General features: G+C 42.5%; 1 protein-coding gene across 1 annotated transcript; it reads right to left on the bottom strand.

Annotated features, from left to right (window-relative positions):
- Positions 1-1,002: 1,002 nt before the first annotated feature.
- On the bottom strand, positions 1,003-27,512 carry ifngr1 (interferon gamma receptor 1). The gene is made up of 7 exons (XM_063197715.1): positions 27,207-27,512; positions 14,167-14,299; positions 12,859-13,067; positions 12,071-12,240; positions 11,437-11,602; positions 4,067-4,194; positions 1,003-3,113 (listed from the first exon to the last, which is right to left on the bottom strand). The coding sequence occupies exons 1-7, from the start codon at positions 27,265-27,267 to the stop codon at positions 2,046-2,048; spliced, it is 1,935 nt and encodes a 644-aa protein (XP_063053785.1). The 5' UTR covers positions 27,268-27,512; the 3' UTR covers positions 1,003-2,045.

Raw genomic sequence — 27,512 nt, 5'->3', positions numbered from 1 at the left:
GATATCGTTACAGCCCTAAGAATTAGTGACTTGGCTTGTCAGAGGGAAATCACCAGATTATTGCAAGGTTGGAACAAATGGGGCTTTGGAGAAACAACCTGCCACTGGGCAAAGTATGGCATTGGACCCTATATATATATATATATATATATATATATATATATATATATATATATATATATATATATATATATAATATATATATATATATATATATATATATATATATATATATATATATATATATATATTATATATATATATTATATATATATATATATATATATATATATATATATATATATATATATATATATATATATATATCGGGCAGTCATGGTTGAGCGGTTAGGGCGTCAGACTTGCATCCCAGAGGTTGCCGGTTCGACTCCCGACCCGCCAGGTTGTTGGGGCGAGTAATCAACCAGTGCTCTCCCCCATCCTCCTCCATGACTGAGGTACCCTGAGCATGGTACCGTCCCACCGCACTGCTCCCCATGGGGCGCCACTGAGGGCTGCCCCCTTGCACGGGTGAGGCATAAATGCAATTTCGTTGTGTGCAGTGTTCACTTGTGTGCTGTGGAGTGCTGTGTCATAATGACAATGGAGTTGGAGTTTCCCAATGGGCTTTCTTTCTTTCAAAGTATGGCATTGGACCCTATATTGGCATGAGAGAGATGGGCACAGTATACTGCATGTAAATTACACTACTGTATGCTACCGCCTACATGTGGGGGAAAGAGATTATATGCAACTCAATCTAATCTCCTTAAACCATATTTTAAAAAGTTCAATAAACCACAAAAAGAGGAAGACGGTTGAGTGAGTTGTCCTGTGTGTCCTCTAAAAACAAGCTCTTTTCAAGTTTGGCGAAGAACTGAGTGAAGCCAAAGATAGCGTGGGGCAAATGTCCTGTCCCCTGGCGCTTGGTGCCCCCCCCCCCCCCCCCCCCCCCCCCCCCCTGGGCCTTGTGCCCAGTTGGCTCATTCAATAGTCCACCCATGTGCCCTTTCTGTCTTATTTTATTGAGCAGGCGACATATTCAAGGACAATGTTGAATCTAAAAATCTCTTCCATGTTCTTAGTTGATGGCACTGGATTCACAACTCTTTTTCCAGTTCACAATAAAAGTGCTTTTTTTTTGGCTTATAAAGTCTCACGTAATTTGCCCCTTGAGTTGGCCATCCTGCGTTCCTCAAAAAAGACGCTCCATTCCAATGTAGCTGTCCATCACATCCACACGTCTTACTCCAGTTCTCAGTGACAGAGGTTCAGGGATCACAAACTGCGTGGTACCACGCACTGATGAAGGCTTGATAGCCGAAACGCGTTTGCTTTTTGGACATGGTGGTAATATAAATAAATAATGAGACGCAGTTTGTGAGTGCGGATTTTTCTTCCTTAAGTTGATACATTTTATCGCGCACCCAAAGACTTTCGTGTTTCCAAGAAGGTGAGCGCGTCCTTTGCCAAAACTAGAGGTTCAGGGATCCCTGTCAAGTCTTACATCCAGGCCCCTAATGCCTCTTTTCCACTGCCATTTTTCTGGTAGGCCTACAGCTCAACACAGTGTGAGTCGGCCGCCACTTTTTGCATCCGCTAACTGGCCAAAGGCTGGTGAAAATTCTGTTTGGCTGGTTGAAAAGAAAACTTGCAAGCCTCGTTGAGTGATAGGGAGTGTATGCGTCGTCGATTAGCAGCTATTAACATCTATTAGCCAAATTGGCTGGTGATGAAAAAAGTTAATGTATTGCCCTGGTTTACAGGCCTTGTCTTTCTTGAGTTGGCCCTTCTCTCGTCCTCATGCAAGGCGCTTGTCTTTCTTTTATTTATGTTTTAAAGATTTTTTTTGTCTTTTTACGACTTTATGTGACAAGACTGTGTGAGGGGTGGACAGGAATTGAGTGAGAGACGGGGAGGGGTTGGCAAAGGACCTGGGTCGGGAATCGAACCCGGGTCAGCCGTATGGCAGGCGAGTGCCCTACCAGTTGGCCACGGTGGGGCCGGCGCTTGTCTTTCTTGAGTTGACTCTTCTCCTCTCGTCCTCATGCAAGGCGCTCCCTGACTGTGTAGCCGTCCGCCATATCCCCTGGCGCCATCTCCACGGGAACACTAGGGTCAATGTCAGAGTTAAGGTGATCGTCAAGGACAGAGTCAAAGTTAAAGATGTCAATCCGCAAGGACGGGTCCTCTCCGTCGTCTTCATTGTCATGATGGACGTGTCCTGGTCCAATAGGAAAGCGGGAGCAGGCGCTGGAGTCCGTCGGCTCTTCGCAGATGTCCGAGGCGTAGTCGGAGAGCAGCTTGTTCTGGGAGTTCTCCGATGGTTCCGAAGCCAAACGTTCCGAGTACTCAGATGAAGGACTTGGATCTTCTTTCCACATGACAGGGCTGAAGTTGACATTGGGTTCGGTCTCGTTAACAAATACGATTGGGTCCGAGTTCTCCCTGACTGTGTAGCCGTCCGCCATATCCCCTGGCGCCATCTCCACGGCAACAAGCCAAGGGTCAATGTCAGAGTTAAGGTCAAGGTCAAGGTCAGAGTCAAGGTTAGAGATGTCAATCCGCGACCTGGCCAAGTACGGGTCCTCTCCGTTCTCTTCCCGCCGTCTTGTCCAGCCCACCTCATGACTGTCATCCCTGTCATGACAGGCAGGCTGTGGACCAATAGAAAAGCTCTCTCCCCGCCTTGTCCCTTCCACCTCATCATCATCATCATGATCATCATGATCATGATCATTAACAATCCGCAACCTGTCCATGTACGGTTCGTCACTGTCGTCTTCTCGCCGTGTTGTCACGAGACCAATAGCAGCAGAGCTCTCTTGCCGCCTTGTCCCACCCACCTCTCCATCATTGTCATGATGGACATGTCCTGGTCCAATAGGAAAGCGGGAGCAGGCGCTGGAGTCCGTCGGCTCTTCGCAGATGTCCGAGGCGTAGTCGGAGAGCAGCGCGTTCTGGGAGTTCTCCGATGGTTCCGAAGCCAAACGTTCCGAGTACTCGGATGAAGGACTTGGATCTTCTTCCCACATGACAGGGCTGAAGTTGACATTGGGTTCGGTCTCGTTAACAAATATGATTGGGTCCGAGTTCAGATTGCCTGGGAAGAACTGGGGAAATAAGAACAAGTGACACATATGTACAGTTAAATATAAAAATACAGAAAGAAAATCACATAAAATCTGAATCACCTAAAAAGCAAACTAATGTGAAACCATGCTTAATATCAAAACTACTGGTCATTGTGCTCACAGTATATTATTACTGTTTTTTTTCTATGACCAACGTATAGGGTGCTGTTTACACATATCTGGATATTTTAACATTTTAATTTTTTTAATTAATTTATTTGTTTAGTCAAGTAAAGTCAACTCGTTTTTATTGTCAATTTCTTTAAATGTGCTGGTCATACAAAGAATTGAAATTACGTTTCTTACTTTCCCATGCAGATAGACATAGACTCTATACTCTACGTGTGGACATAGACAATTAGACATATACAGTATACATACATTACACCTAGAGAACCTATACAATACCCATACAGACATATGAAGTGCAAGACTGGGCAACAGCAATAGAACATATATTAAAAATATATATTAAAAGTTTAGGTGTGGATCTGGATAAAATAAAAAGTCCAATGTCATAGGAGCGTTTTAGCCCCCTAAATGGGATATTTTTAAAGCCGGATTTTTGATATGCGGATTTTAAAACTCATATCCAATGCATTTTAGAAGGTCCATAAACGTGTAAACAGCTTCTAAAATAATATCACTGGGGTTGGCAAGGGCATCATGGGCACTGTAACGACACCAAAGGTGCTATGATTCACTACATTTACATGATGTTTTTAATTCCAAATGAATAATTCAGAATGAAATAGTTCCGTCGAGTTTACTTTGATCTTTCCTTTAATTCCGAATTAAGAGGTGTTAAGGAATTAAGCTTTATTCAGAATTAAATTGAGTTAATTCTGAATTAAATGTCTCATGTAAAGGTAGCCATTATGTTAATAGCTGTTTTCCAAAACATTACAAATATTTTTGAACTTTTTTCTTACCAGAGGGGCAGGGCTATTTTGATTAGGTTTGATGATGACCCTCCAGCAAGCCAATGAGATAAGGATAACCACTGCAGCCATGCCGATGACGACACACACACTGACGACTACAACGTGCAGTGGTGTGCCTGTGGAGAGAAGAAGAAAAGGCATTAATTAGAGACAGGACTAGACTGGTAATGATGCTGTTGGTTTTTTATTTGTTTTTTTTCTTGACCCACAGTTTAGAGAGGGTGGCCCATTGGTCCATTTTCAATATTATATAGACAGTGGACTGGGGCAAGCAGGATGTAGTGTGAAAACGGCTTGCATGTGTGAGGGGGGCAGCTTAAAGGATAACTTCTGGCAATTTCGACATGCAGTTGTCATGCTCACACTACCCTGGACTTGTCAGTACCTGAGATTTTTTTTTAAATCTTCTTCAGCCTTTTCCGAGATCCTGGTCATTGTTATGGGGGCAGAATATGTTTACACTTTTAAAACCCCGTTTAAAACCCATCTTGATTTATTCCCAATAACATGCAAAAGGTTATGCAACATCAGCAGACAACTAGCAAACAGCGATACCTTTTGAGATAATATTTGGATTGGGCCTATATTAAGAAGGTTTTTAATGTAAACAAAGTCACTCTGCCCCCATTAGAATAGCTCAGATCTCGGAAGGGGCTGAGCCAAAAAATGCAGCATCACTGGGTACTGACAAGTCAAGTCATTGCGTGAGCAATTCAACAGCATATTGAAATTGGCATAGGTTCCCCTTGCACGGGTGAGGCATAAATGCAATTTTGTTGTGTGCAGTGTGCAGTGTTCACTTGTGTGCTGTGGAGTGCTGTGTCACAATGGCAATGGGAGTTGGAGTTTCCCAATGGGCTTTCATACTGTAAAATATAGGATATAGCGTAACAGATAAATACCAAGATACCCCAGAATAGTTCACTTTGATATGCAAGCTTAACATTTGGTACTAATTTTCATTAGAATTCAATATGGCTGTCATTTCCCAAGATGGCCACCCTCTTCACTTGTAAATCAGGCCATGAATGGCTCAAATTTGCCGGAAGTCTGTACTCTACAGTTGCAGTGATAAGTAGCCTCTTAGTGCATATGGGGTCGCCGGCGGGCCTACTCCCTATTTGCTCAAAATACTCAACTCCATCATAACAACATTGCTATGACATTACAGAGAGCCGTGAGTAACAGTTTAAGACATAGCCATTACAATTTTGGTGTCAGTAAGGTTATAACATAGGCTCTGCACTAAGGGGTTAATGTATAGGCATCTTACTTATTATTAGTATGCTTGCCATGCGGCAAGCATACTATTGTTATTCGACCCGTTTCCGACTTATTAGTATGCTTGCCAGCGGCAAGCATACTATTGTTATTGTACGAGTTTCCGACTTATTAATTTTCTTCTTCCGTCTACGAACCATTCGTTTTGAAGAACCGCTCAAGATAGAAAATCCGTTCAAAGACCGAAACGTTCGGCTCGGTCAGACGACCAGGTTTTGTATTTTTCACGGGGGTACCTCGAACTCTCTAGCGCCACCAACAGGAAAACGGTAACTTTTGAACCGTAGGTCCAATTTTCAAAAACTTGGTATCCCTGGAATCCTTGGACTGAGACGAATCCAACGCACCCTATGACGTCATTTTCCGCCTGGATAGTTTTCCCGCCATTTTGAATTTTGTAAAAATCAATAAAAATGGCGCACCGCCCACAATTTTTGGCGGATCGTTCCGAAAATTTACACAGAGCATGTTCCGAACGGGATACATCTACCCTAAAAGTTGCGGACTGATTTCTTGAACCGTCTTTGAACAGGAGCCAATCAAATTTGGCGGCGAAGACGCCAAACAGGAAGTGAGCTCATATCTCGGCAACGCCTACTCGTATCACAACAAAAATTAATACACATTATCCTCACTATAGCCAGAGACTACATACCGATTTTCGTGAAAATTGGATAATGGGGGGGGGCACAATTAGTGAAAATGTGTTTTTACCTCATGTTGAAGTCGCCAAACAGGAAGTTAGCTCATATCTCGGTAACGACATGTCAGATCACAACTTAATTGGATACACATGATCGACATCACCCCTAGAGGTCAAATGACAAATTGGAGGATAATTGGCCACTGGGGGGCGCCACAATTGACCAAACTGTGTTTTGGCCATATTGAAGAGGCCAAACAGGAAGTTAGCTTATATTTCGGCAACGCCCATATGTATTACAACCAAAATGGTATTCACATTATCCTTGGACCAAGCGGAATCCAACGCACCCTTTGACAAAATTTTGGACCTCGGAAAGTTTTCCTGCAATTTGAATGTTGTAAAAATCAATAAAAATGACGCCCCTCCCACATTATTTTTGAGAGTGTCCCGAAAATGTTATCAGATCATGTTCAGACTGAGATACAGCTACCCTGAAAGTTACAAACTGATTTCTTGAACCGTCTTTGAACAGGAGCCAATCAAATTTGGCGGCGAAGACGCCAAACAGGAAGTGAGCTCATATCTCGGCAATGCCTACTCGTATCACAACAAAATACAGATTATCTTCACTACATCCAAAGGCTACATACCAATTTTGGTGAAATTTGGCCCCTGGGGGGCGCCACAATTAGCGAAATTGTGTTAGGTCAATATCAGCCCCATTTACACTATGGGCCAATGGCCTCAATGTATTGGCCCAGGAACTTAAGCCAAGTAATTTAAAGCTACTTGGTGCTCTTACCTTAGCCCAAAGGGTGCACAACAAAGATATTTAAGTGTACAATATGGTGTCAAGGGGGTGGTACACCAAAAAAACATGTTTTTGACTTTTTGACTCTTATGGGGTGTTTGTGTTAGATTCTGTATGTTAGATTGTGTGTGTTAGATTGTGCGTGTGCGTGTGCGTGTGTGTGTGTGTGCTGAACATGGATGAAGAGCAATGCATGAAGGGCAAACACCATGGAGGGCAACATGCATGAAGGGCAACGCATGCATGAGGGGCAGCGGATGCATGAGGGGCAAGCATACTCCAGCATTTTCTGTGAGGAAATGCAATCTAGTTAGTATGCTTGCCATGCGGCAAGCATACTATTGTTATTCCCCCGTTTCTTTTTATTATTATTATTAATTTTCATCTATTTCTACGATCCATTCGTTTTGAAGAACCGCTCAAGATAGAAAATCCGTTCAAAGACCGAAACGTTCGGCTCGGCGATCCGCTCCGGATTTGTATTTTTCACAGGGCTACCTCAAACTCTCTAGCGCCACCAGCAGGTCAAAGTTGCAAATATTAACATGCTATAACTTTTTAACCGTTGGTCAGAATTTCAAAAACTTGGTATCCCTGGAATCCTTGGACCAAGCCGAATCCAATGCACCCTATGACGTCATTTTCCGCCTGGAAAGTTTTTCCGCCATTTTGAATTTTGTTAAAATCAATAAAAATTACCCTCTGCCCACAATTTTTGACCGATCGTCACGAAAATTGTAGGAGGACATCTTCGGACTGAGATACATCTACCCTAAAAGTCTTGGAACGATTGATCAAACCGTCTTTAAACAGGAGCCAATCAAAGTTGTCGGCGAAGACGCCAAACAGGAAGTGAGCTCATATCTCGGCAACGGCTACTTGTATCACAACCCAATTTCATACACATAATCAGCACTATCTTCAGAGGACACGTAACGATTTTCTTGTAAATGCGCCACTAGGGGGCGCTACAATAAGCAAAAATGTGTTTTTGACGATATTAGCCCGTATTTACTTCAATTCATCAAACGCTTGGTATCGCTGAAATCCTTGGGTCAAGCCGAATCCAACGCATACTATGATGTCATATTTACCATAATGAATTTCCCGCCATTTTGACATATTCAAAAATCAATAAAAATGAAGCTCCGCCCACAATTTTTGTCTGTTCGTCCTACAATTTTTATCAGACCACCATTGGACTATTCTGCACCTATGCTGAAGTTTACAGAGCAATAGCTGAAAGCATCGGCGCACAGCAGCCAATCAAAATTGACAACAAAGGCAAACTTACAGTCGAAACAGGAAGTTAGCTCATATCTCAGCAACGCCTTGACAGATCTTAACGAAATTTCTCACACATGGTCTCCAGTACACCCAGAGGCTACGTACCGAATTCAGTGCAATATGGCCATTGGGGGGCGCCACAGTTGGTGAAAATGTGTTTTTGCCAATATGATACATACCAAACAGGAAGTTAGCTCATATCTAGATGGTTAACTGTATGTTGTGTATGCATGAAGGGCAGCATGTGCATTAAGGGCAAGTCATGCATGAAAGGCAAGGCGTGCATGAAGGGCAACGAATGCAAGACGGGCAAGCATACTCCAGCATTTTCTGTGAGGAAATGCAATCTAGTTAATTTTCTTCTTCCGTCTACGAACCATTCGTTTTGAAGAACCGCTCATGATAGAAAATCCGTTCAAAGACCGAAACGTTCGGCTCGGTCAGACGCACAGGTCTTGTATTTTTCACGGGGGTACCTCGAACTCTCTAGCGCCACCAACAGGAAAACGGTAACTTTTGAACCGTAGGTCCAATTTTCAAAAACTTGGCATCCCTGGAATCCTTGGACTGAGACGAATCCAACGCACCCTATGACGTCATTTTCCGCCTGGATAGTTTTCCCGCCATTTTGAATTTTGTAAAATTCAATAAAAATGGCGCCCCTCCCACAATTTATGGCGGATCGTCCCGAAAATTTACACAGAGCATGTTCCACATGAGACACATCTACCTTAAAAGTTGCGGAGCGATTGATCGAACCGTCTTCGAACAGCAACCAATCGAATTTGCCGGCGAGGACGCCAAACAGGAAGTGAGCTCATATCTCGGCAACCCCTACTCATATCAGAACAAAAATTAATAGACATCACTCTCACTATAGCCAGAGCCTACATACCGATTTTCGTGAAAATTGGAACATGGGGGGCGCCACAATTAGTGAAAATGTGTTTATACCTCATGTTGAAGTCGCCAAACAGGAAGTTAGCTCATATCTCGGTAACGACATGTCAGATCACAAAATAATTGGATACACATGACTGACATCACCCCTAGAGGTCAAATGACAAATTGGAAGATAATTGGCCACTGGGGGGCGCCACAATTGACCAAACTGTGTTTTGGCCATATTGAAGAGGCCAAACAGGAAGTTAGCTTATATTTCGGCAACGCCCATATGTATTACAACCAAAATGGTATTCTCATTATCCTTGGACCAAGCCGAATCCAACGCACCCTTTCACAAAATTTTGGACCTCGGAAAGTTTTCCTGCAATTTGAATGTTGTAAAAATCAATAAAAATGACGCCCCTCCCACATTTTTTTTGAGAGTGTCCCGAAAATGTTATCAGATCATGTTCAGACTGAGATACAGCTACCCTGAAAGTTACAAACTGATTTCTTGAACCGTCTTTGAACAGGAGCCAATCAAATTTGGCTGCGAAGACGTCAAACAGGAAGTGAGCTCATATCTCGGCAATGCCTAATCGTATCACAACAAAAATGAATACACTTTATCTTCACTATAGCCAAAGGCTACATACCAATTTTTGTGAAAATTGGCCCCTGGGGGGCGCCACAATTAGCGAAATTGTTTTAGGTCAATATCAGCCCCATTTACACTATGGGCCAATGGCCTCAATGTATTGGCCCAGGAACTTCAGCCAAGTAATTCAAAGCTATTTGATGCTATTACCTTAGCCCAAAGGGTGCACAACAAAGATATGCAAGTGTACAATATGGTGTCCAGGGGGTGGTACACCAAAAAAACATGTTTTTGACTTTTCTGTTATGGGGTGTTTGTGTTAGATTGTGTGTGTGTGTGTGTGTGTGTGCGTGCGTGCGTGCGTGCGTGCGTGCGTGCATGCGTGTGTGTGTGCTGAACATGGATGAAGAGCAATGCATGAAGGGCAACCTCCACGAAGGGCAACATGCATAAAGGGCAACGCATGCATGAGGGGCAGCGAATGCATGGAGGGCAAGCATACTCCAGCATTTTCTGTGAGGAAATGCAATCTAGTTATTATTAATTTTCTCCTTCCGTCTACGATCCATTCGTTTTGAAGAACCGCTCAAGGTAGAAAATCCGTTCAAAGACCGAAACGTTCGGCTTGATAAGACGACCAGGTCTTGTATTTTTCACAGGGGTACCTCAAACTCTCTAGCGCCACCAGCAGGTCAAAGTTGCAAGTACATTACATGCTCTAACTTTTGAACCGTTGGTCCGAATTTCAAAAACTTGGTATCCCTGGAATCCTTGGGCCAAGCCGAATCCAATGCACCCTATGACGTCATTTTCCGCCTGGAAAGTTTTTCCGCCATTTTGAATTTTGTGAAAATCAATAAAAATGAAGCCACGCCCACAATTTTAGTCCCATCGTCATGAAAATTCGAGGACGGCATCTTTAGACTGAGATACATCTACCCTAAAATTCCTGGAATAATTGATGGAACCGTCTTCAAACAGGAGCCAATCAAAATTGGCGGCGAAGACGCCAAACAGGATGTGAGCTCATATCTCAGCAACGCCTACTCGTATCAGAACCCAGTTTCATACACATAATCAGCACTATCTTCAAAGGACACGTAACGATTTTCGTGCAAATGCGCCACTAGGGGGCGCTACAATAAGCAATAATGTGTTTTTGACGATATTAGCCCGTATTTACTTCAATTCATCAAACGCTTGGTATCGTTGAAATCCTTGGGTCAAGCCGAATCCAACGCATACTATGATGTCATATTTACAATCATGGATTTCCCGCCATTTTGACATATTCAAAAATCAATAAAAATGAAGCTCCGCCCACAATTTTTGTCTGCTCGTCCTACAATTTCTATCAGACCACCATTGGACTATTCTGCACCTATGCTGAAATTTACAGACCAATAGCTGAAAGCATCGGCGCACAGCAGCCAATCAAAATTGACAACAAAGACAAACGCACCATCCAAACAGGAAGTTAGCTCATATCTCAGCAACGCCTTGACAGATCTTAACGAAATTTCTCACACATTATCTCCAGTACACCCAGAGGGTACCTACCAAATTCAGTGCAATACGGTCAATGGGGGGCGCTAACGTTAGTGAAAATGTGTTTTTGCCAATGTGATAAATACCAAACAGGAAGTTAGCTCATGTATAGATGGTTAACTGTATGCAGTGTACGCATGAAGGGCAGCATATGCATGAAGGGCAGCTTATGCATGAAGGGCAATTCATGCATGAAAGGCAAGGCATGCATGAAGGGCAACGAATGCAAGACGGGCAAGCATACTCCAGCATTTTCTGTGAGGAAATGCAATCTAGTTTATTTTGTTGGCATATTTATTCACCTGTGTCCTCTTGTCTTTTCCAGCAACGCGTAGCACGACGCATAGTGGCATAATCGATATGTCCGTACAGACGAATACAGTGCTTCTCCTCTTTGTTCAAAATCGGCAGTTTCTCCCGGCAGGTGGCATTATTGTATGAGCACTTACAATCTGTGGTTCTGTTGTCCTGCAGAAATAATATGAGCATTATGGAAGAGGCCACATTAAATATCATACCTAAAGAATTTTGTACAAAGTCCCAGTCCCAATAAACTAAGAATGTTGAGAGGGAAAAAAGGGCATATTTAAACATTGACCACCCACAAGTGCATTTCTCAACAGTACTGTTTCTAAATAAGATAGCAGCTTACTTGGTTGCAATGCAATATCCCATTGGCAACCTAACTACGGTAAGATGCTAACTGGTTAGCAACAATGCTTTCGAGAAACGTGCTCCAGTCCGTCAGGGTTGCCAGATGAGGCTGATGAAAATGCTCCAAACCCGCCTGGAAGCACGAAATCCCGCCCAATTCTATTGATTTCTATGGCAAATATTGGGCGGTTTTCCTGCAAAATACCATTTTTACCCGTAGACGGCCATCCTAAGCAGCCCAATAATCTGGCAACACTCGCTCCAGTATCACATGACTCGCACCTCGTCCACGATGTAGTATTCCAACGGTGTGTCTTTCAGCTTTGGGTGAGCAATAGTTTTGAAGTATTTGAGGCCTGGCGCGTTTTCGTACAGCCGCACAGGGTTTTGAAAGCTGAGGCTTAGAGCTTTGTACTCATACTGGAAATTCACATCAGGAAAGTCCAGCTGACCTGTCAAGACAAGTAAAAACCTATAAGTCTATAAAATGTACAAATGAATAATTCAAGTCAAGTAGGTTTTATTGTCAATTTCTTTACATGCACTGGTCATACAAAGAATTTGAAATTACATTTCTTGCTTTCCCATACAGACATAGACTAATCTAGGTAAGGACATAGACAGTATAGACATAGACAGTACTTATACATGGACTTAAGACAGTATGGACATAGACAGTGCTCATACAGACATTTAAAGTGCAAGACAGTGTTGCCAGATGTGTCCCGGCCCAAAGGTTCTCAAAAACCGCAAAAATGTGCTAAATTCCGCCCAATTTCAACAAATTACATTGATTTCTATCGACATAAAACAACAGAAAAAAATGCAGAATGTCCCATTTTTCCCGTTTTCACCCACAGACGGCCATCCCAAGTAGCCCAATTGGGTGTGTAACGGCCCAATCTGGCAACACTGATTGTTAAAACGGACATTTTATTCTGAATTGAAAAAGTTTGAATGAATGACACATAAGGTCATTGGTCCGTGTATTATTTGTTCATTTGATTTTTAATTAAAAGCAAAAAATAATGATAAATAGAAAACAGCTCATTTTATGTGGTGTGACTTACAGAGTTGTAGGCTCACGTTATTAGATTCCTCAATCAAGTAAGTTAGTTTATGAAAAGTAAACTTCACGGGTGAGGATGGGTCAGATTTGCGAGTCGTGCCGTGCTCCCATGCTTGGATTGTGATCGTGTACAACGACATGCCGGTTTCATCCAACCAGGCAGTGATGTTGGCATGATGGGTCGTCACATTTGTGCTCCTTGGAGGGTCCCTGTGTCAAGAAATAAAACACACACACACACACACACACACACACAAGCCAGGGCGCACACACAGAAGCCCATACACACACACACACACACACACACACAAGCCCACACGCTCACACACACACAGACACACACACACAAAGTTCGCTGATGTTACTAATACACACATTACAATACATTAGATTGCACACAGACCAACACACACACAGGCAGGGTTGGATCATGCATAGGGGACCCACAACCTTTTTTTAACCAGTGAGAGGGCGCAACAAGACCCAACTTTAACAAATATTGTTAATAAAGGGGGCACCAGTGAGGTTTAGTGACACAGGCAGTGTTGTCAGATTGGGCGGTTACTGCAGGTAAAAACGGGAAAAATTGGCCATTTGGCGTTTTTTTCTGCCGTTTTGTGCCCATAGAAATCAATGCAATTTGTTGAAATTGGGTGGAATTTAGCGCATTTTGGCGGTTTTTGAGAACCTTTTGGGCGGGATTTGATCAGACACATCTGGCAACACTGGACACACAGCTCCTGGACACGGAATTGTTTTCCGTGATGGGCACACGGAAGTGCTTTCTATAGGATATTACCACAGCACTGTGTTAACTCTATCATTAGAAAACACATACCAAATGCTAATCCTAAGCAAAACAATGCTTTAGCAATTTAAGTTGTGCCCTGACCAAAACATTCCCTAACCTTAACCTGTCATTACATACATATTTTTAAGAAATACCTTTTCCAGTTGATGCTAGGCTATCAAATTCATATAATGAATGCAAGAAAACTAGCTGTGCCCAGACCAAAACAGTTTCTAACCCTAACCTGTCAGTAAGAAATGTTTTTTTTTAGACAAAATATTAGAAATTAGAAAAATCCTGAGAAAACACAAGACTGTGGAAACATAGAGCTGTGGGAGTATAGCGAGCAATTCTGTGTGTCCATCACGGAAAATAATTCCGTGTCCAGGAGCACGGAATTTTGGCAAAATCCGTGCTCCTGGACACAGATTTTGTGTCCTTAACATCCGTGTCCAGGAGCACGGATTTTTTGGAGATCATGTTGGGACACAGGTCATCGTTATTCAGTAGTGCACTCACATATCCGGTACGAGTGTAAGATGAAAGCGTAGGTCGTCTGTTTGAGGCCCAGAGTAGTTCCAGTACACGAGCGTGTCGAAGTTGTCACAGTCCACCGTCACATTCTCAGGAGGAGGCAGGCCGGAAGCTCGACCTTGGAGAGGGGACATGAGGTCAAGAAAGGTTAGTCACATTACATTGCATCAAGTCACCAGCTGCTCTAACCCAGAGCAACCTTGAAGAGATACTGTGCCATTTTTGGAAGTAAGCTTATTGTACGCTTCTCCTTGACTTAAGCGATTGATTTGTACCTTTTCTCCTGTGCTTTCGATAGTTCTCAGATATGACAGTGCAAATTTTACCTCCATGCTAGCAATTAACATTGAATCTTATGAGACCAGTTGGCGGCTATATGGTCTCATAGGATTCCATGTTAATTGCTAGCTTGGAGGTAAAATTTGCAATGCCATACTCAGAGAACGACTGGAAGTACAGGAGGAAAGGTAAAACTTAATCATTTAACTCCATGGGAGGTGTAATATGAGCTTATTTCCCAAAAAGGCCCAGTATCACTTTAACTTTGTTTAAGGCTAGGTTTATATAGGGACAATCAACAGAAGACGCAATCAACAATCAACAGAAGACGCAAAAGTACTGTCTCTCGTCTTCAATTTTTCGATGCCTTTTACATGAGGACGATTGCGAGTGGAAACACCAAACTAGTATGTTATCTGAAGTGTCTTTCCTTTACACAGCAACCTCTCCGTAGAGCCCTCAAAATGCAAAAATCTGTAGGAGTGGAACGTGAAGTTGTATGGGACGTGAACATGTTTTGGCTTTTTTGCCTTTTAGACAGGTCACCAAACTTTCTAATGCTATCAAGTCCGACAATAATAACTAACCACGTCATGTCCACACACTGCCAGACACGTGCCAACATCAAAACTAGCCAAACAAGGCCCAGCCGTTAGACTGATTATCATCGACTTTCAAATCTCTTCGAGACTTTGTCTGACCAAGGGCATAACAATTAATATTTCCCGAACGGCATTTTCCAAACGGCCTCCCTTGGTTTGCTAATGGTTGTTTACTTCCCAACAAAGTGGGAGGAGTTCCCGATTTTTCGGGAGCTCAGAAAGTACTTGCATTGCTCTTGACCTGACTAGTTGCAACGCTGAACACTAGGAGGGCACGGTCTGGCTACCCAGCCGTGGCTCTGGTGCAGTGTTAATTTTGTCATCCATTTTTCTATTTAGTCTTAGTCTTAGTCTTGTGTCAAAGACCATTCTTAGTCTTAGTCGCTTTTAGTCTTTCAAAAATCATTTTTGTTTAGTTATTATTTAGTCGACTAAAAGTCCTCAACATTTTTGTCTAGTTTTAGTCTTTCACAAATAATTTTTGTTTAGTCATTATTTAGTCGACTAAAAGTCCTCAACATTTTTGTCTAGTTTTAGTCTAAACATTTTAGTCTTTAGTTTAAGTCACAATACAATAAAACACAGGGCCTTTAGTAATGCACTAGGACTTGGTTATTGCCATTCCGGTAATAGTCTTAAAAGGACACTATGTAGTATTATGTGCCAATGTCATGCCTGTCTCTAAATCTAACCTAGCTAAGCTTTCGGTGAGAATGTTTTTAATCCCACTGTGCCAGCAGTCAATAGTGCATACAAATATGAATATGTCGCTGGTGCTATGTATTCATAAATTATTTTTTTGTTTTGTTTGAGAAGCTTCTACCCCAATATTCCTTAGGGTCAGTCTGCTAAAAATTACATTCAGGATTTTCTGACAGTGGGGTGCGAAAGTGGTCCAGAGCATTCATTTAATGACGCAAATAAGTGTCGGTGGATGGATTCAGCTGTATTTTTTTTTAATCCCATAGTGTCCCTTTAAAGGTTGATTACCAATTAGCAATTAATTTATAGGCTTAAGTTGTGGTTGTACCAATTTATGTCTGAGGCCCCCAAAAAGTCTACGTCTTAATCGATTTTAGTCTTTCACAAATCATTTTTGTTAGTCAGAATTTAGTCGACTAAAAGTTAGTTCTTAGTCTTAGTCGCTTTTAGTCTTTCAAAAATCATTTTTGTTTAGTTATTATTTAGTCGACTATAAGTCCTCAACATTTTAGTCTCGTTTTAGTCTTTCACAGATCTCTCGAAACTCTCAAAGGGTTAGTCGACTAATATATTTAATCTTAGTCTAGTCGTCAAAATTAACACTGCTCTGGTGGCTGGGCACTGTGACTGGACTGCTGTGCGGGCGACCTGGGTTCGATTCCTGACCCGGGTTTCCCGGTCCTTGCCCATCTCTCTCTGCCAGCCATTTCCTGTCTGTTCTCCACTGTCCTATCAAATAATAAAGGCACAAAGCCCTAAAAAAATGAATAAAAAACCCAGCCAAACAATAATCACACCGCTGCAAGCTGACGTGGCCGCCGGCTATTCAGCATGAGTCACTTCTTTATCAAGGACGATGGCTATCAACTATTTAAGTCATCAAGTACTTTATGATTGATAAACTTTGAAAAGGCCCCTCTTCTCTCTCTCTCTCTCTTTATTTAATTTATTTTTTACAATCACTGTTTATGTTTGCATTGAATTATATATTTTCTTTTTATGTATTTATTTTACATAAAGCTTATTGGCATCTTTTCTTACACAATCACTTCTTATATTTGTATTTATATGGTTGTGACTTATCAATCAAACCACTGTCGCACATACGGCAGTATGATTTTGAGTGGCATGATTTAGAAAGTTAAGCTTTCAAGGGAACTGGAAAACATTACACTCGCTCTCTCTTTCGCACACACACACACACACACCCACCCACCCACACACACACACACACACACCCACCCACCCACACACACACACACACACACACAAACACACACACACACACACCGCTGACATCCGACGGGGCACCCCTCTCTAAATCACAAGTGGTTAACACTGCCTAGTCTGGACTTTCAAATAGATACCTTCCTCATTGCTTAGCCCGTCCTAACCTTGAGCTACTACGCCAGAGAGAGTAGAGAGAGAGAGGTTCCATTGGCCCATTGTTTCCGTGTTCTATTATTGCAAGGGGGAGGGGGGTGAAATCCCCCTTTAGGCAGACCTAGGCAGACCTAAGGACTGTTCTATTCAATGCTAGGAGTATTATGACACGTCCCTTTAGGCAGACCGGAACCTGGTCACGTTAGGTGCCCATAGCAACCTATTACAATGGCATATCTCTATATACTTAAAGAATCTCTGACTACGCCTCTGTGGAAGCCTGTCGTTCCTGTTCAGCCCGAGCTCATCACCTGACATAGTGATGACAGAATAGGACAGAAATATTCTCTAACGATCACTCTTAACGTTTGTGGATAGGCTGATGCGTTGCAGGATTTAGTTCAGAGTATCACCGGAGAAGAGACCGCACACACACACACACACACACACACACACACACACACACACACACACACACACACACACACACACACACACACACACACACACACACACACACACACACACACACAAATACAATACAATATACATATACATATACACATACAAATACAATACAAAAATAGGGTGTCAATATTTCAGAGTAAACTTCATTTAAATCCAGCTAGAATATTTACAACAATGTGGGGCAGTCCAATTTCTCAAACAATGGAGTCAAAAGTCAGTGTAAAATTCTGCCAACAGCTTCTACAGCTCTTTATATGCTATAGTTACATGATATTGAACAGAATTCACTCCGGAAATGTTACACTGACAAAGAATTTTGACAAAGTTTTGCGAGAGCCCGCACACCTCAGAGGCTTCTTTTTCAGCAGGGTGCAGCTTTTCAGGGTACTTCAGTCATCAGTTTTCACAAGGAAGAGCACGAGACTGCTTCTTCACGGTTCACCACGGTGAAGAAGCAGTGTTGCGCTCTTCCTTCTGACACTACTGGCAAAAAATGAAATTGCCTGATTTACTGTTTTCATTCAATGCACCAGTACACTAGTACCAATATACAAATGAAGAGTTCAAATGCAAAAACCCCTAGCTCCATTTCTGAAGACCTGCACTTCTATATTTTTAGAGAACCAAGTTGTTGGTTTGGTTTACATTCATGTACTTGATAATACATATAAATAGTTATATTACATAAATAAAATAAGAAATATGCAATTTTGATAGCTTTTTATTAAATAAAAATTAATTAAGATTATTTTCTGAAAAGGCACTTAGGGGTTTTTGCATCTGAACTCTTCAAATACAGTAAGTTGCTATAATACTGTATTATTTCTATAACAATATATATACTGTATATACAGTACAGTATATGAATGTACATGTAAAGAATGGGTCTGTAACGATATTGTATCGAACCGAGAAATTGCGGTGCAAAGTCACGATACACCCTTTTATTTCAACATTCCGTTAACTTTCAGTCTAGCAAACAACCATATGATATGTGATGGTGCTTCCAAGCTTAAAATCATCATCATAATCATTGTTTAACTTTTTGAAAATTATTATTAGCCTCTTGTAACCTATTCTACCTAAATAATACATAATAATTCTTATTATTCTATGAAATGCATAATGTGAATGTAAATTAATTAATTTTAAAAGATACATTTAAAAATGAGGGGGGTAGGGGGGGGGGGGACAAGGGGTCAAAAATCGTGATATGAACCGAATTGTGACATGTGTGCATCGTTACAGCCCTACTAAGTGAAAGCCCATTGGGAAACTCCAACTCCCATTGTCATTGTGACACAGCACTCCACAGCACACAAGTGAACACTGCACACTGCACACAACGAAATTGCATTTATGCCTCACCCGTGCAAGGGGGCAGCCCTCAGTGGCGCCCCATGGGGAGCAGTGCGGTGGGACGGTACCATGCTCAGGGTACCTCAGTCATGGAGGAGCACTGGTTGATTACTCCCCCCACCAACCTGGCGGGTCGGGAGTCGAACCGGCAACCTCTGGGATGCAAGTCTGACGCCCTAACCGCTCACCCATGACTCCCCTACTAAACTCACATTAAAGGGGTATGCCACTATTTTGGGGCTTAATACAGTTAATATCATTGGCCAGGGTTTATATAGGTGGTAAAGTGTCTTATTTTTCATGTTAAGCCGTTGTCTTGCTTTAAGACAAGTTAAAAGAGGGAGCATGTAGCTAAGGTAGTGAAAGTTAATGGATCCGTGTAGCATGTAACATATACTGTATCTTGGTCTATATAACATACTATACGAACACTTTATCAGGTCCCTCCTACACGCTTGACTTGAAGCGTTTCATACCAACTAATATAAAACTCCTCGGAGACAACAAAAAAGGATCACTGATCATGTGAACCCAAGCATGAAACCGCCCTGTGATTCATTGTATTGCATAGCTGTAATTGGGCTCCAATTGCCACAGAAACACTCTCGCAATCTTTGGTTGGTTGTTTTGTTGATATATTTCACTAAGAAGGTACTATCTCGGTCCATGGAGTAACTCTGGAACTGTATGAAAATTCTTCTCTGCATCTGAAATCACAAACACAACCCCACCTTTACACTAATTATAACTTGGAAAGACAATTGATAAGAGTGGAAAACTGATTAATAATATTAATAATCAGTCATATCACACAGCACAGTGTGAGCAGAAAGAGCAGCATGACACACACACCACACACACACTTCTATAATCAACTCCCTGATACTACCTTGCCACTTATGTCTCCCATAAACAACACCCACACACACACACACACACACACACACACACACACACACACACACACACACACACACACACACACACACACACACACACACACACCCTTTCCTCCATGGTACCACGCGTTGCACATCACGTCCCCCATAACCAAGACCTTTGTTACTCTAAGCAGCTGTATTTGACCTTTCATCTGCTGACACACCGCTAGTAAATGTTGTCACACGTCACGGAGAGTGAGAGACAGAGATCTTATTTTCTCCTGAAAAGGGCTGCACGATATCAGAAAAAAAATCGATACTCGATAACAGCGTGCAATACCTCGATAACAATATTTAAACGATATTTAGAAATATAGCCAAGCGTTTTTCTTGTCACTAATTTGTAGGTCTGTGTGGGAGCATGGCTTTGCTCGTGGTGGGTTTCTTGCGCATTTGTTGACATTCAGCAAGTGATTCGACTGCACAGAAATGTTTTAGTTGTTCGCGATAATTAAGTAATTTTCGCAATACGGGTATCGCCACTCTTGATATCGCGATTTCGATACATTTTGGATGTGTTGTGCAGCCCTACTCCTGAACACTCCCTTCTATACTTACAGTACAGGGCAACTATTTTTCATTTTTTGTGAAAGTGATGTTAAAAAACAGAAGCTCTGTGCGAAGGGGTTGAAAAGGAGACTTTGGAGACTCCAACATGACTAGGACTGCATAGATGTCATATCATATTCATCAACAGTGGACTGGTGCCTCTGTCATTACTATTACAGCCTAAATATGGTTGGTCGTAGCCTCTTTATCACAGACTTTCAAATCAATCTCGATTCTATTAGAAGCAACGGCGGCGAAGGTGTTGCATTACTAGGAGGGCGCAGGCTGGCTATGATTGAAATGGAGCAAAAAAATGTGTATGTGTGCGTGTGTCTGTGTGTGTCTGTGTGTGTGTGTGTTGCGTATTGGTGTGTCTGTCTGTGTGTGTGTGTGTGGATGGATGCGTACGTGTGTGTGTGCGCACATGCGCATGTGTGTGTGTTGCATATCGGTGTGTCTGTCTGCGTGCATGTCATTTTCATTCTGCCATGATGGACACCGACTGTGTCTTCTTCTTCAACATCCAAACCGGTTACGCCAGTTGGCCCACCAAAACCTCGTGCTTCACTGCCAATAGCGTATCAGATCCAAACATCCAAACATACCGCGCAGCTCCTGCCCAACATGGGAATGCTCCGCTGCACAATAAAAAAGATGACACTTCACCACCCTCTATTGTCATGTTGAATCGCCTGGCATATAGTGTTGAATGTAAGATTTAAGCTTAACAATACAGCGTGTGGTGTTTAAGCAATACACTGCTAGGTTAACTTTCGTTTAAAGTACATAGCTCTTTTCAGAGACTCAGATTTGGAAAATGAACAAGCCTGCCCACAGGGCCGGTTCTAGTCAACTTGGTGCCCTAGGCAAGCACCCCCATCCCCTTTTTGTGCATTTCGAAATTGTCATCTGTAAACATAGCGCCATGCATTGTGTCTGATCGAACACAGCTAATCTGTGCCGTGTTGCCATGCATAATCATTATCAACGTGGAAAGTGTAAAGAGGGGGTTTTTTTTTTTCGTTTCACATTCTAACTCTGTGGGACATTTTGGGCATCTCTGCCCCCCCCCTAGACATTTGGTGCCCCTAGGGCCTAGGCGACCGCCTGGTGTGCCTATGCCTAGCGCCAGCCCTGCCTGCCCATTGTGCCCTGCCCAGCCTGTGTACTGTGTGTACAGAGTAGAAGCTGAACTAGCATTCTAGAACAATCTGAGCTCTGAATGAAAAACGAACAATAGCAATAAATATAGTAGTAGCAGTAGTAGTAATAGCCTTTATTGTCCCCAAGGGGAAATTCGTTTTCACCACACAGGGTGCAGTCGCCGCAAGAGCAGCGCCCATAAGCCTTTTCACTTCACGGAGGAGGATATAAGATACAAATACTGTATGAGCAGTAGTCCTCTGTGTGTTTGCCCTTTTCATGTTTCTAGTCACTCACCACGTTTCCATGATGTTTTTAATTTCGAATTAATAACTCAGAATTAAATAGTTCTGTCGAGTTTACTTTGATCTTTCCTTTCATTCAGAATTAAGAGTTGTTTCCATGACGTTTTCAGAAGCAGAATTAAGCTTTATTCAGAATTAAATGGAGTTAATTCCGAATTAAACGTCTCATGTAAACGTAGCCAATGATGATGATATGTCCAGGAAGTTTTCGCTGGGCGTCTACAGACCGCGTCACGGCTTAACAATCCCAAGAAAAGGACCAGTGACTAAGCGTTCCATGTGATATGAGTCATTGAATAGTAATTTAAGTCTAGTCATTAGCTCTCTCCTGAACAATAGAGCTCGAAAGTGACGTTATATCCTCCGCATTCACGGGAGCTCAGGAAGATAAGAGCGAAAAAATTTAGCATGTAATCCTATGGCGGTACTGAAATGATATTTTGATCCCGTTCGAATTGTGTAACATTGCGAGAAGAGCACTAGTGGCTCAATCCAAGATTGATTGGATTGAGTTCACATACTTTTTTCACTCACTTTTGTCTCCTCATCTTTCTCTCCCTGTATCTCTAACCCTCAGAAATAAATATACACAGAAATTCACAAGCAGGATGAAGGGAACATGAGGGTGAATATGAGCTATGATTTCTTTTCTTATTTCATTATTTTTCTATATGCCCGGGTCAAAGTGACCCAAACACCCTACAAGGGTTAAGACCAAAAAAACAGCACATTCCTCAGCAAGTGTAGCACAACACACATGACTCGGGGTGTAAATCACAGCCTCCATGAGGATACAATTCAATATCGATATCTTGTTATTCGACGCGATACGATTTGATTATGTTTGATACTTAATAATGTCCCACGATACGATACAATACGATTCGATTCAACTTTTTTCAAATTACTTTTTCACTTCTATTATGTTATGGAGCTAGGGCGTTGGGCAGGGGCCAGCGATTCGATTATTTTCGAAACTTAAGAATGCTCCACGATACGATGTGATTCGATTCAGTCGTCAGATTATATCGCGATATATCGATGCATTTCGTTTATTATTTACACCGATACTTGTGACCCACCAATCGTCATTACAATAATGATTGAGTAAGCATGTTAGACATAGTCTCAACTGGTTCAAGGGGATAATATACTGTATGCAAATTACTTTTGTTCTTTTTTCACACCTTGGGAATCACTTCAGAATAACAAAAAGGTTTTTTTTTTTTTTTTTTTTTTTTAAACAGGTCTACAGTACATGCACATTTCTTTTACACACTCCCAACGGTGTGAGTGAGCTAATGGCGCCTCTGGCAGTCATAAAAAAGAAAAGACAAAAAAAGCCCTTTTTCTAACTGACAGGCTTAAGACCCTAAAAAAAATGTCACATTCTTCAGCAAGTGTGCCGTTCAAGAGCACTTGCTTCCAGGCCCATCACACCACATGTTTCCTGTCTCTTACCTGACAGAACATGCTTGGTTAAAACGGCATGCAAAAGTGCTAATTGGCCACAGCTATGCTACACTGGACATGCTGTTCATTCTGTGTAATTGGTCGGAGGCATTAAGTTACTAAAACCGCAGCGGGGAGCAAGCACTATTCAGACATACAGCTATTCCGACACCCAACATGCCGTAGAGGGTTAGGGTTTAGGGTCGGGGTCAGGGTTAGGGTTAGGGTTCGGGTTAGGGTAACTGTATGCACTCGCCCTAAAAGGAAAAAAAAAACCTGAGCAACGTAGCACAAACCACAGAAATGGCAGATTTCAGTGGGAAACGTGTCGGTATTCAGACAATAGACATCAGTGTCTGAATAACTAAATCCACAGCAGCCACAATGTGATACAACCCCTGAAAAGTTGGAAGCGGTTTTGTTTTGATAGACACTGTTCATTTGGTGTGAAGCTGGGCAGAAAAAAATACAAAGTAGCCTGGCTAAAACTTGATATTGTGCAATCCCTGTTAACCTTGTAACAGCACTGTTTTGATAGAGAGGCTGTTTGACATTCTGTCTGTGTGACTGATCACACGTAGGAGCTTGGATGATATTTAACACCATCTTACGACGCCATCAACATCTCACAGTTAAGATTGCAGGCTTATTCACCTCCTACAGCCTTGGTCTCCAAAAAAAGGTCCACGGGCCAAATCCAGCCAGATCATGGCAAACATTTGGCCCGCCATGAGGTCAGAACAAATGAAAACATAAATGTGTGTGATTTTCTATAATTAAAACGTCAGTGGGTCTTATAACTCGCCAAAGCATTCACATAGAGTTAGATCTTATGCTAACAGTCACATAACAGACATTGACAAGAAGAGAAAATCTGAGCGGAAAAACGAAAATCTGTCCTCTGTCCAGACATCTAACTTGTTTCTCATTGGGTTGGGGTGTGGCCCGCAGCCTCACCTGCTCTACATAATTTGGCCCTTGGAGAAAAATAATTGGAGACTGTTCTAGACTAGAGCACCCCATCTCTTCCTGGGCCCGGGACAACTGACTGACACATTTGTCGCCCTAATGTTGGCTGATCTGCAGTTAGGTGTTACAGTATGTCTTATATGTTATTGTGTGGTAGCTCGTGTGAACACCCAGGATAACTTTCCTTTGTGAGCAAACAAACCAAATCAAAAAGCAGTCCACTCGCTTACAGCTCCTTTTGATTAACCATGTCCCGAGTGAGAAGGAATCTTCAGTGGCTTGTTAATCACTATCATTAACCAACAGCATAATGTTGGTTATCCTTACTTCCTAGCTCATAATTATGACACTGTCTATGTACATTTGTCGCAATATTTGACTTCTGGGGGGCCCCAGAGCAACCTGTAGCCTAGGGGCCCCAGGCCATCTTAATCCTGCCCTGACTATCATTAACCAATAGCATAATGTTGGTGGCAGTTGCATGACAGCCTAATGGGAACTACAGCTGCATGGTGATGGAGGCATGTAATAATCAGAGTTGTATGAAGTAGACGTACTCTTAAACATGTAATTACAACTAAGGATAGACCGATGTATATATATCGGCATCGGTATCGGGCCGATATTTGCATTTTTTAAGTGTATCATATCGGCCGATACGCGTGTGGTTTTGGCCGATTGTTAGACATTACTTGATTGTTAGAGTGGGTGTTTAAATGTTACAAGTTCTACCTCCATTTGATAATGTTAAAGGAATGTTTATTTTTAACTTGAGACCTGGAATATTTGTCATTTTTTTTACCTTTTTTAACCCATATCGGCCCCAAATATCGGGTATCGGAAATTGGGTATCGGCCAAGGGTGATGGAAAAAAAATCGGTATCGCATCGGCCATTAAAAAACCTGTATCGGTCGACCCCTAATTACAACACTAGAGATTTGATTGAAAACAAGGTGGTCCACTTCAAAGGAGACTGGGCCGAGGATGACTGGAGCACACAGGATACGTTTTGCCGTTATTTACTGTGGTGCAAGCATGACTTAACATTTGGATGCAGTGCGTCTTCATCAGAGTCAAAGATGCACTGCGTCGAAATGTTAGTCATGCTTGCACCACAATGCATAACCTGTGCGTACCCTGTGTGCTCCAGTCATCCTTGGCCCAGTCTCCTTTGAAGTGTAGGCCTATCAGCTTGTTTTCAACTCACTACAGTCCCAGACTGTGAGCACCAAAAAGGCTAGAGAGCATGTGACCTCCTTTCCACTATAGATTTGATATTACATGTTTTAAACTAGGCTATGTAACAAGTAACACTAGTGCTGTACTAACACATGTAAGAGTAGGCCTACATCTACTTTATAAAACTCTGCTAATAGTAACACAATATACAGCTGCCTGTCAGCAATCCATTTAACTTTCACTGACTTTTGGCAGAGACCAGCAACTAGTTAGTATCGCAACTCCAAACACACACACAAACACACACACACACACACACACACACACACACACACACACACACACACACACACACAGTTCGGATCGCAGCTCCAAACACACACACACACACACACACACACACATACACACACACACACACACACACACACACACACAGTTAGGATCGCAGCTCCAAACACACTCTCTCTCTCTCACACACACACACACACACACACACACACACACACACACACACACACACACACACACACACACACACACACACACACAAACGCCCACGCACCCCCCCCCCCCCCCCCCCCGCCTTCCGGGCCTCGCGGCATTGCCGGGAATACTCGCGCTTCCCAAGATTACCATCAGTTCATCAGCCGTTCATGATGCCGCAACATGCAGAGCCTTGTCTAACTTAGAGTAAAACTTCACACTTGAACAAACTTGACACTAATTGTATCCTCGTCATTGACATCACGTTTGCTCAAAGGCCTTTCTTTATAGTCGTTAGGATGTGGTGTACATTCTTTGCGACGCATTTTAAATCGGTATGAGGCAATTCAGCCATATGAAATAGCCTAATATCGGAATGGCCTAGGCTATATGGTGTCGATTGCATTTTCCCCTTTTTTGATATCAGAGGTTATGTTTCTGTGGTAGCCTAAATGTGACCTGGGTGAAGGGGTCTGTCTGTTGTCAAGTGATGAACGCGTCCTATGCCCCTGCTGAACAGGTACGCGTTCAGAGTGTGCCCAAAAAGTATGAATGAATTGATCCTGCTTTAATTGCTAGCAACAGATCTCTTTCTCACAACCTCAGGGGTGGGCGCTGGGGAAAATTATATTGGTAGCCTACTGTCAAAACATCTGCCAAATCAAGAATAGCCTGTCCGTATTTAGGCCTATTTGGCTGAGAAGTCAACTTACTTCGCCTTTAAAATTTGGCAAAATTACTTTTGGACTGGTCTTTGACAGTTTTATCAAATAGCCGGTCTTATCCGTGTACCCATATCCACGAAAAGACCAATGTCCAACTCGTTTTACGCAGCGTCTCCTCCTTGGTTTCGTGTGGGTGGACGCAAACACTTCAGACCGGCCGATAAGTTTACAATGCCGGTGGAAAGTCCCAGGTAAGATACTGATAAGACTACAAGTCTAAGCTTGTAAACACTTTTCAAAAAGTGAGACGAATGTCGTTTCTCACTCATTCAGTAGAACGTGTTCATTCCGTCGTCCGTCGACCAGATTTTTGATCATCCAAAACTTCCTTCATCAATCAAGTGTATGACACAGTGTCATACACGGCATTGCCATTGACACGGCATACACCTTCATTCATTCAAGGTAACGAAATAGGCTACTTCATACGGTCGCTGGCCAACATTTAACTCGATGGCAATAGAAGTTTGTCTAATACTCACCTTTGATGGCGTCCAGTGCGCCTATCACCGCAAACACCAAACACCAGGCAGTGCGGTCCATCGTGATCCACTATTGTCAGAGCAGGTGCATTCTTACAGGTAGGGTGACGACTATCGTAAGTCCCTGAAGTAGTCCTCAAATAAACAGTAGCACTTTAGGGATTATTTTCTTTCCAATCGACGCAGGTGCCAATGCCATCCAGGCAACGGGTAGACCCGAGACGGAAGGTACTTCTCCCAGCAGACAGGGGCGAAGGTAGATGGTAATTGGTAGCCTGTGTGACTTTCGCGCTCCTCCTCCTACCA

The sequence above is a fragment of the Engraulis encrasicolus genome, chromosome 1 (genome assembly GCF_034702125.1).
Source record: "Engraulis encrasicolus isolate BLACKSEA-1 chromosome 1, IST_EnEncr_1.0, whole genome shotgun sequence".
Classification (NCBI taxonomy): Eukaryota; Metazoa; Chordata; class Actinopteri; order Clupeiformes; family Engraulidae; genus Engraulis; species Engraulis encrasicolus.
The sequence above is the reverse complement of the archived record's forward strand: the minus strand, read 5'-3'. Positions and strand labels throughout refer to the sequence as shown.

Bases quoted from the DNA above. Each gene is read 5' to 3' on its own strand.
- ifngr1 (XM_063197715.1), bottom strand. From the start codon at position 27,267: ATGGACCGCACTGCCTGGTGTTTGGTGTTTGCGGTGATAGGCGCACTG. The intron at 14,300-27,206 runs GTGAGTATTAGA...CCCCTCTCCAAG, and splicing joins CGCACTGGACGCCATCAAAG to GTCGAGCTTCCGGCCTGCCT. The intron at 3,114-4,066 runs GTAAGAAAAAAG...TTATTTCCCCAG, and splicing joins AAAATAGCCCTGCCCCTCTG to TTCTTCCCAGGCAATCTGAA.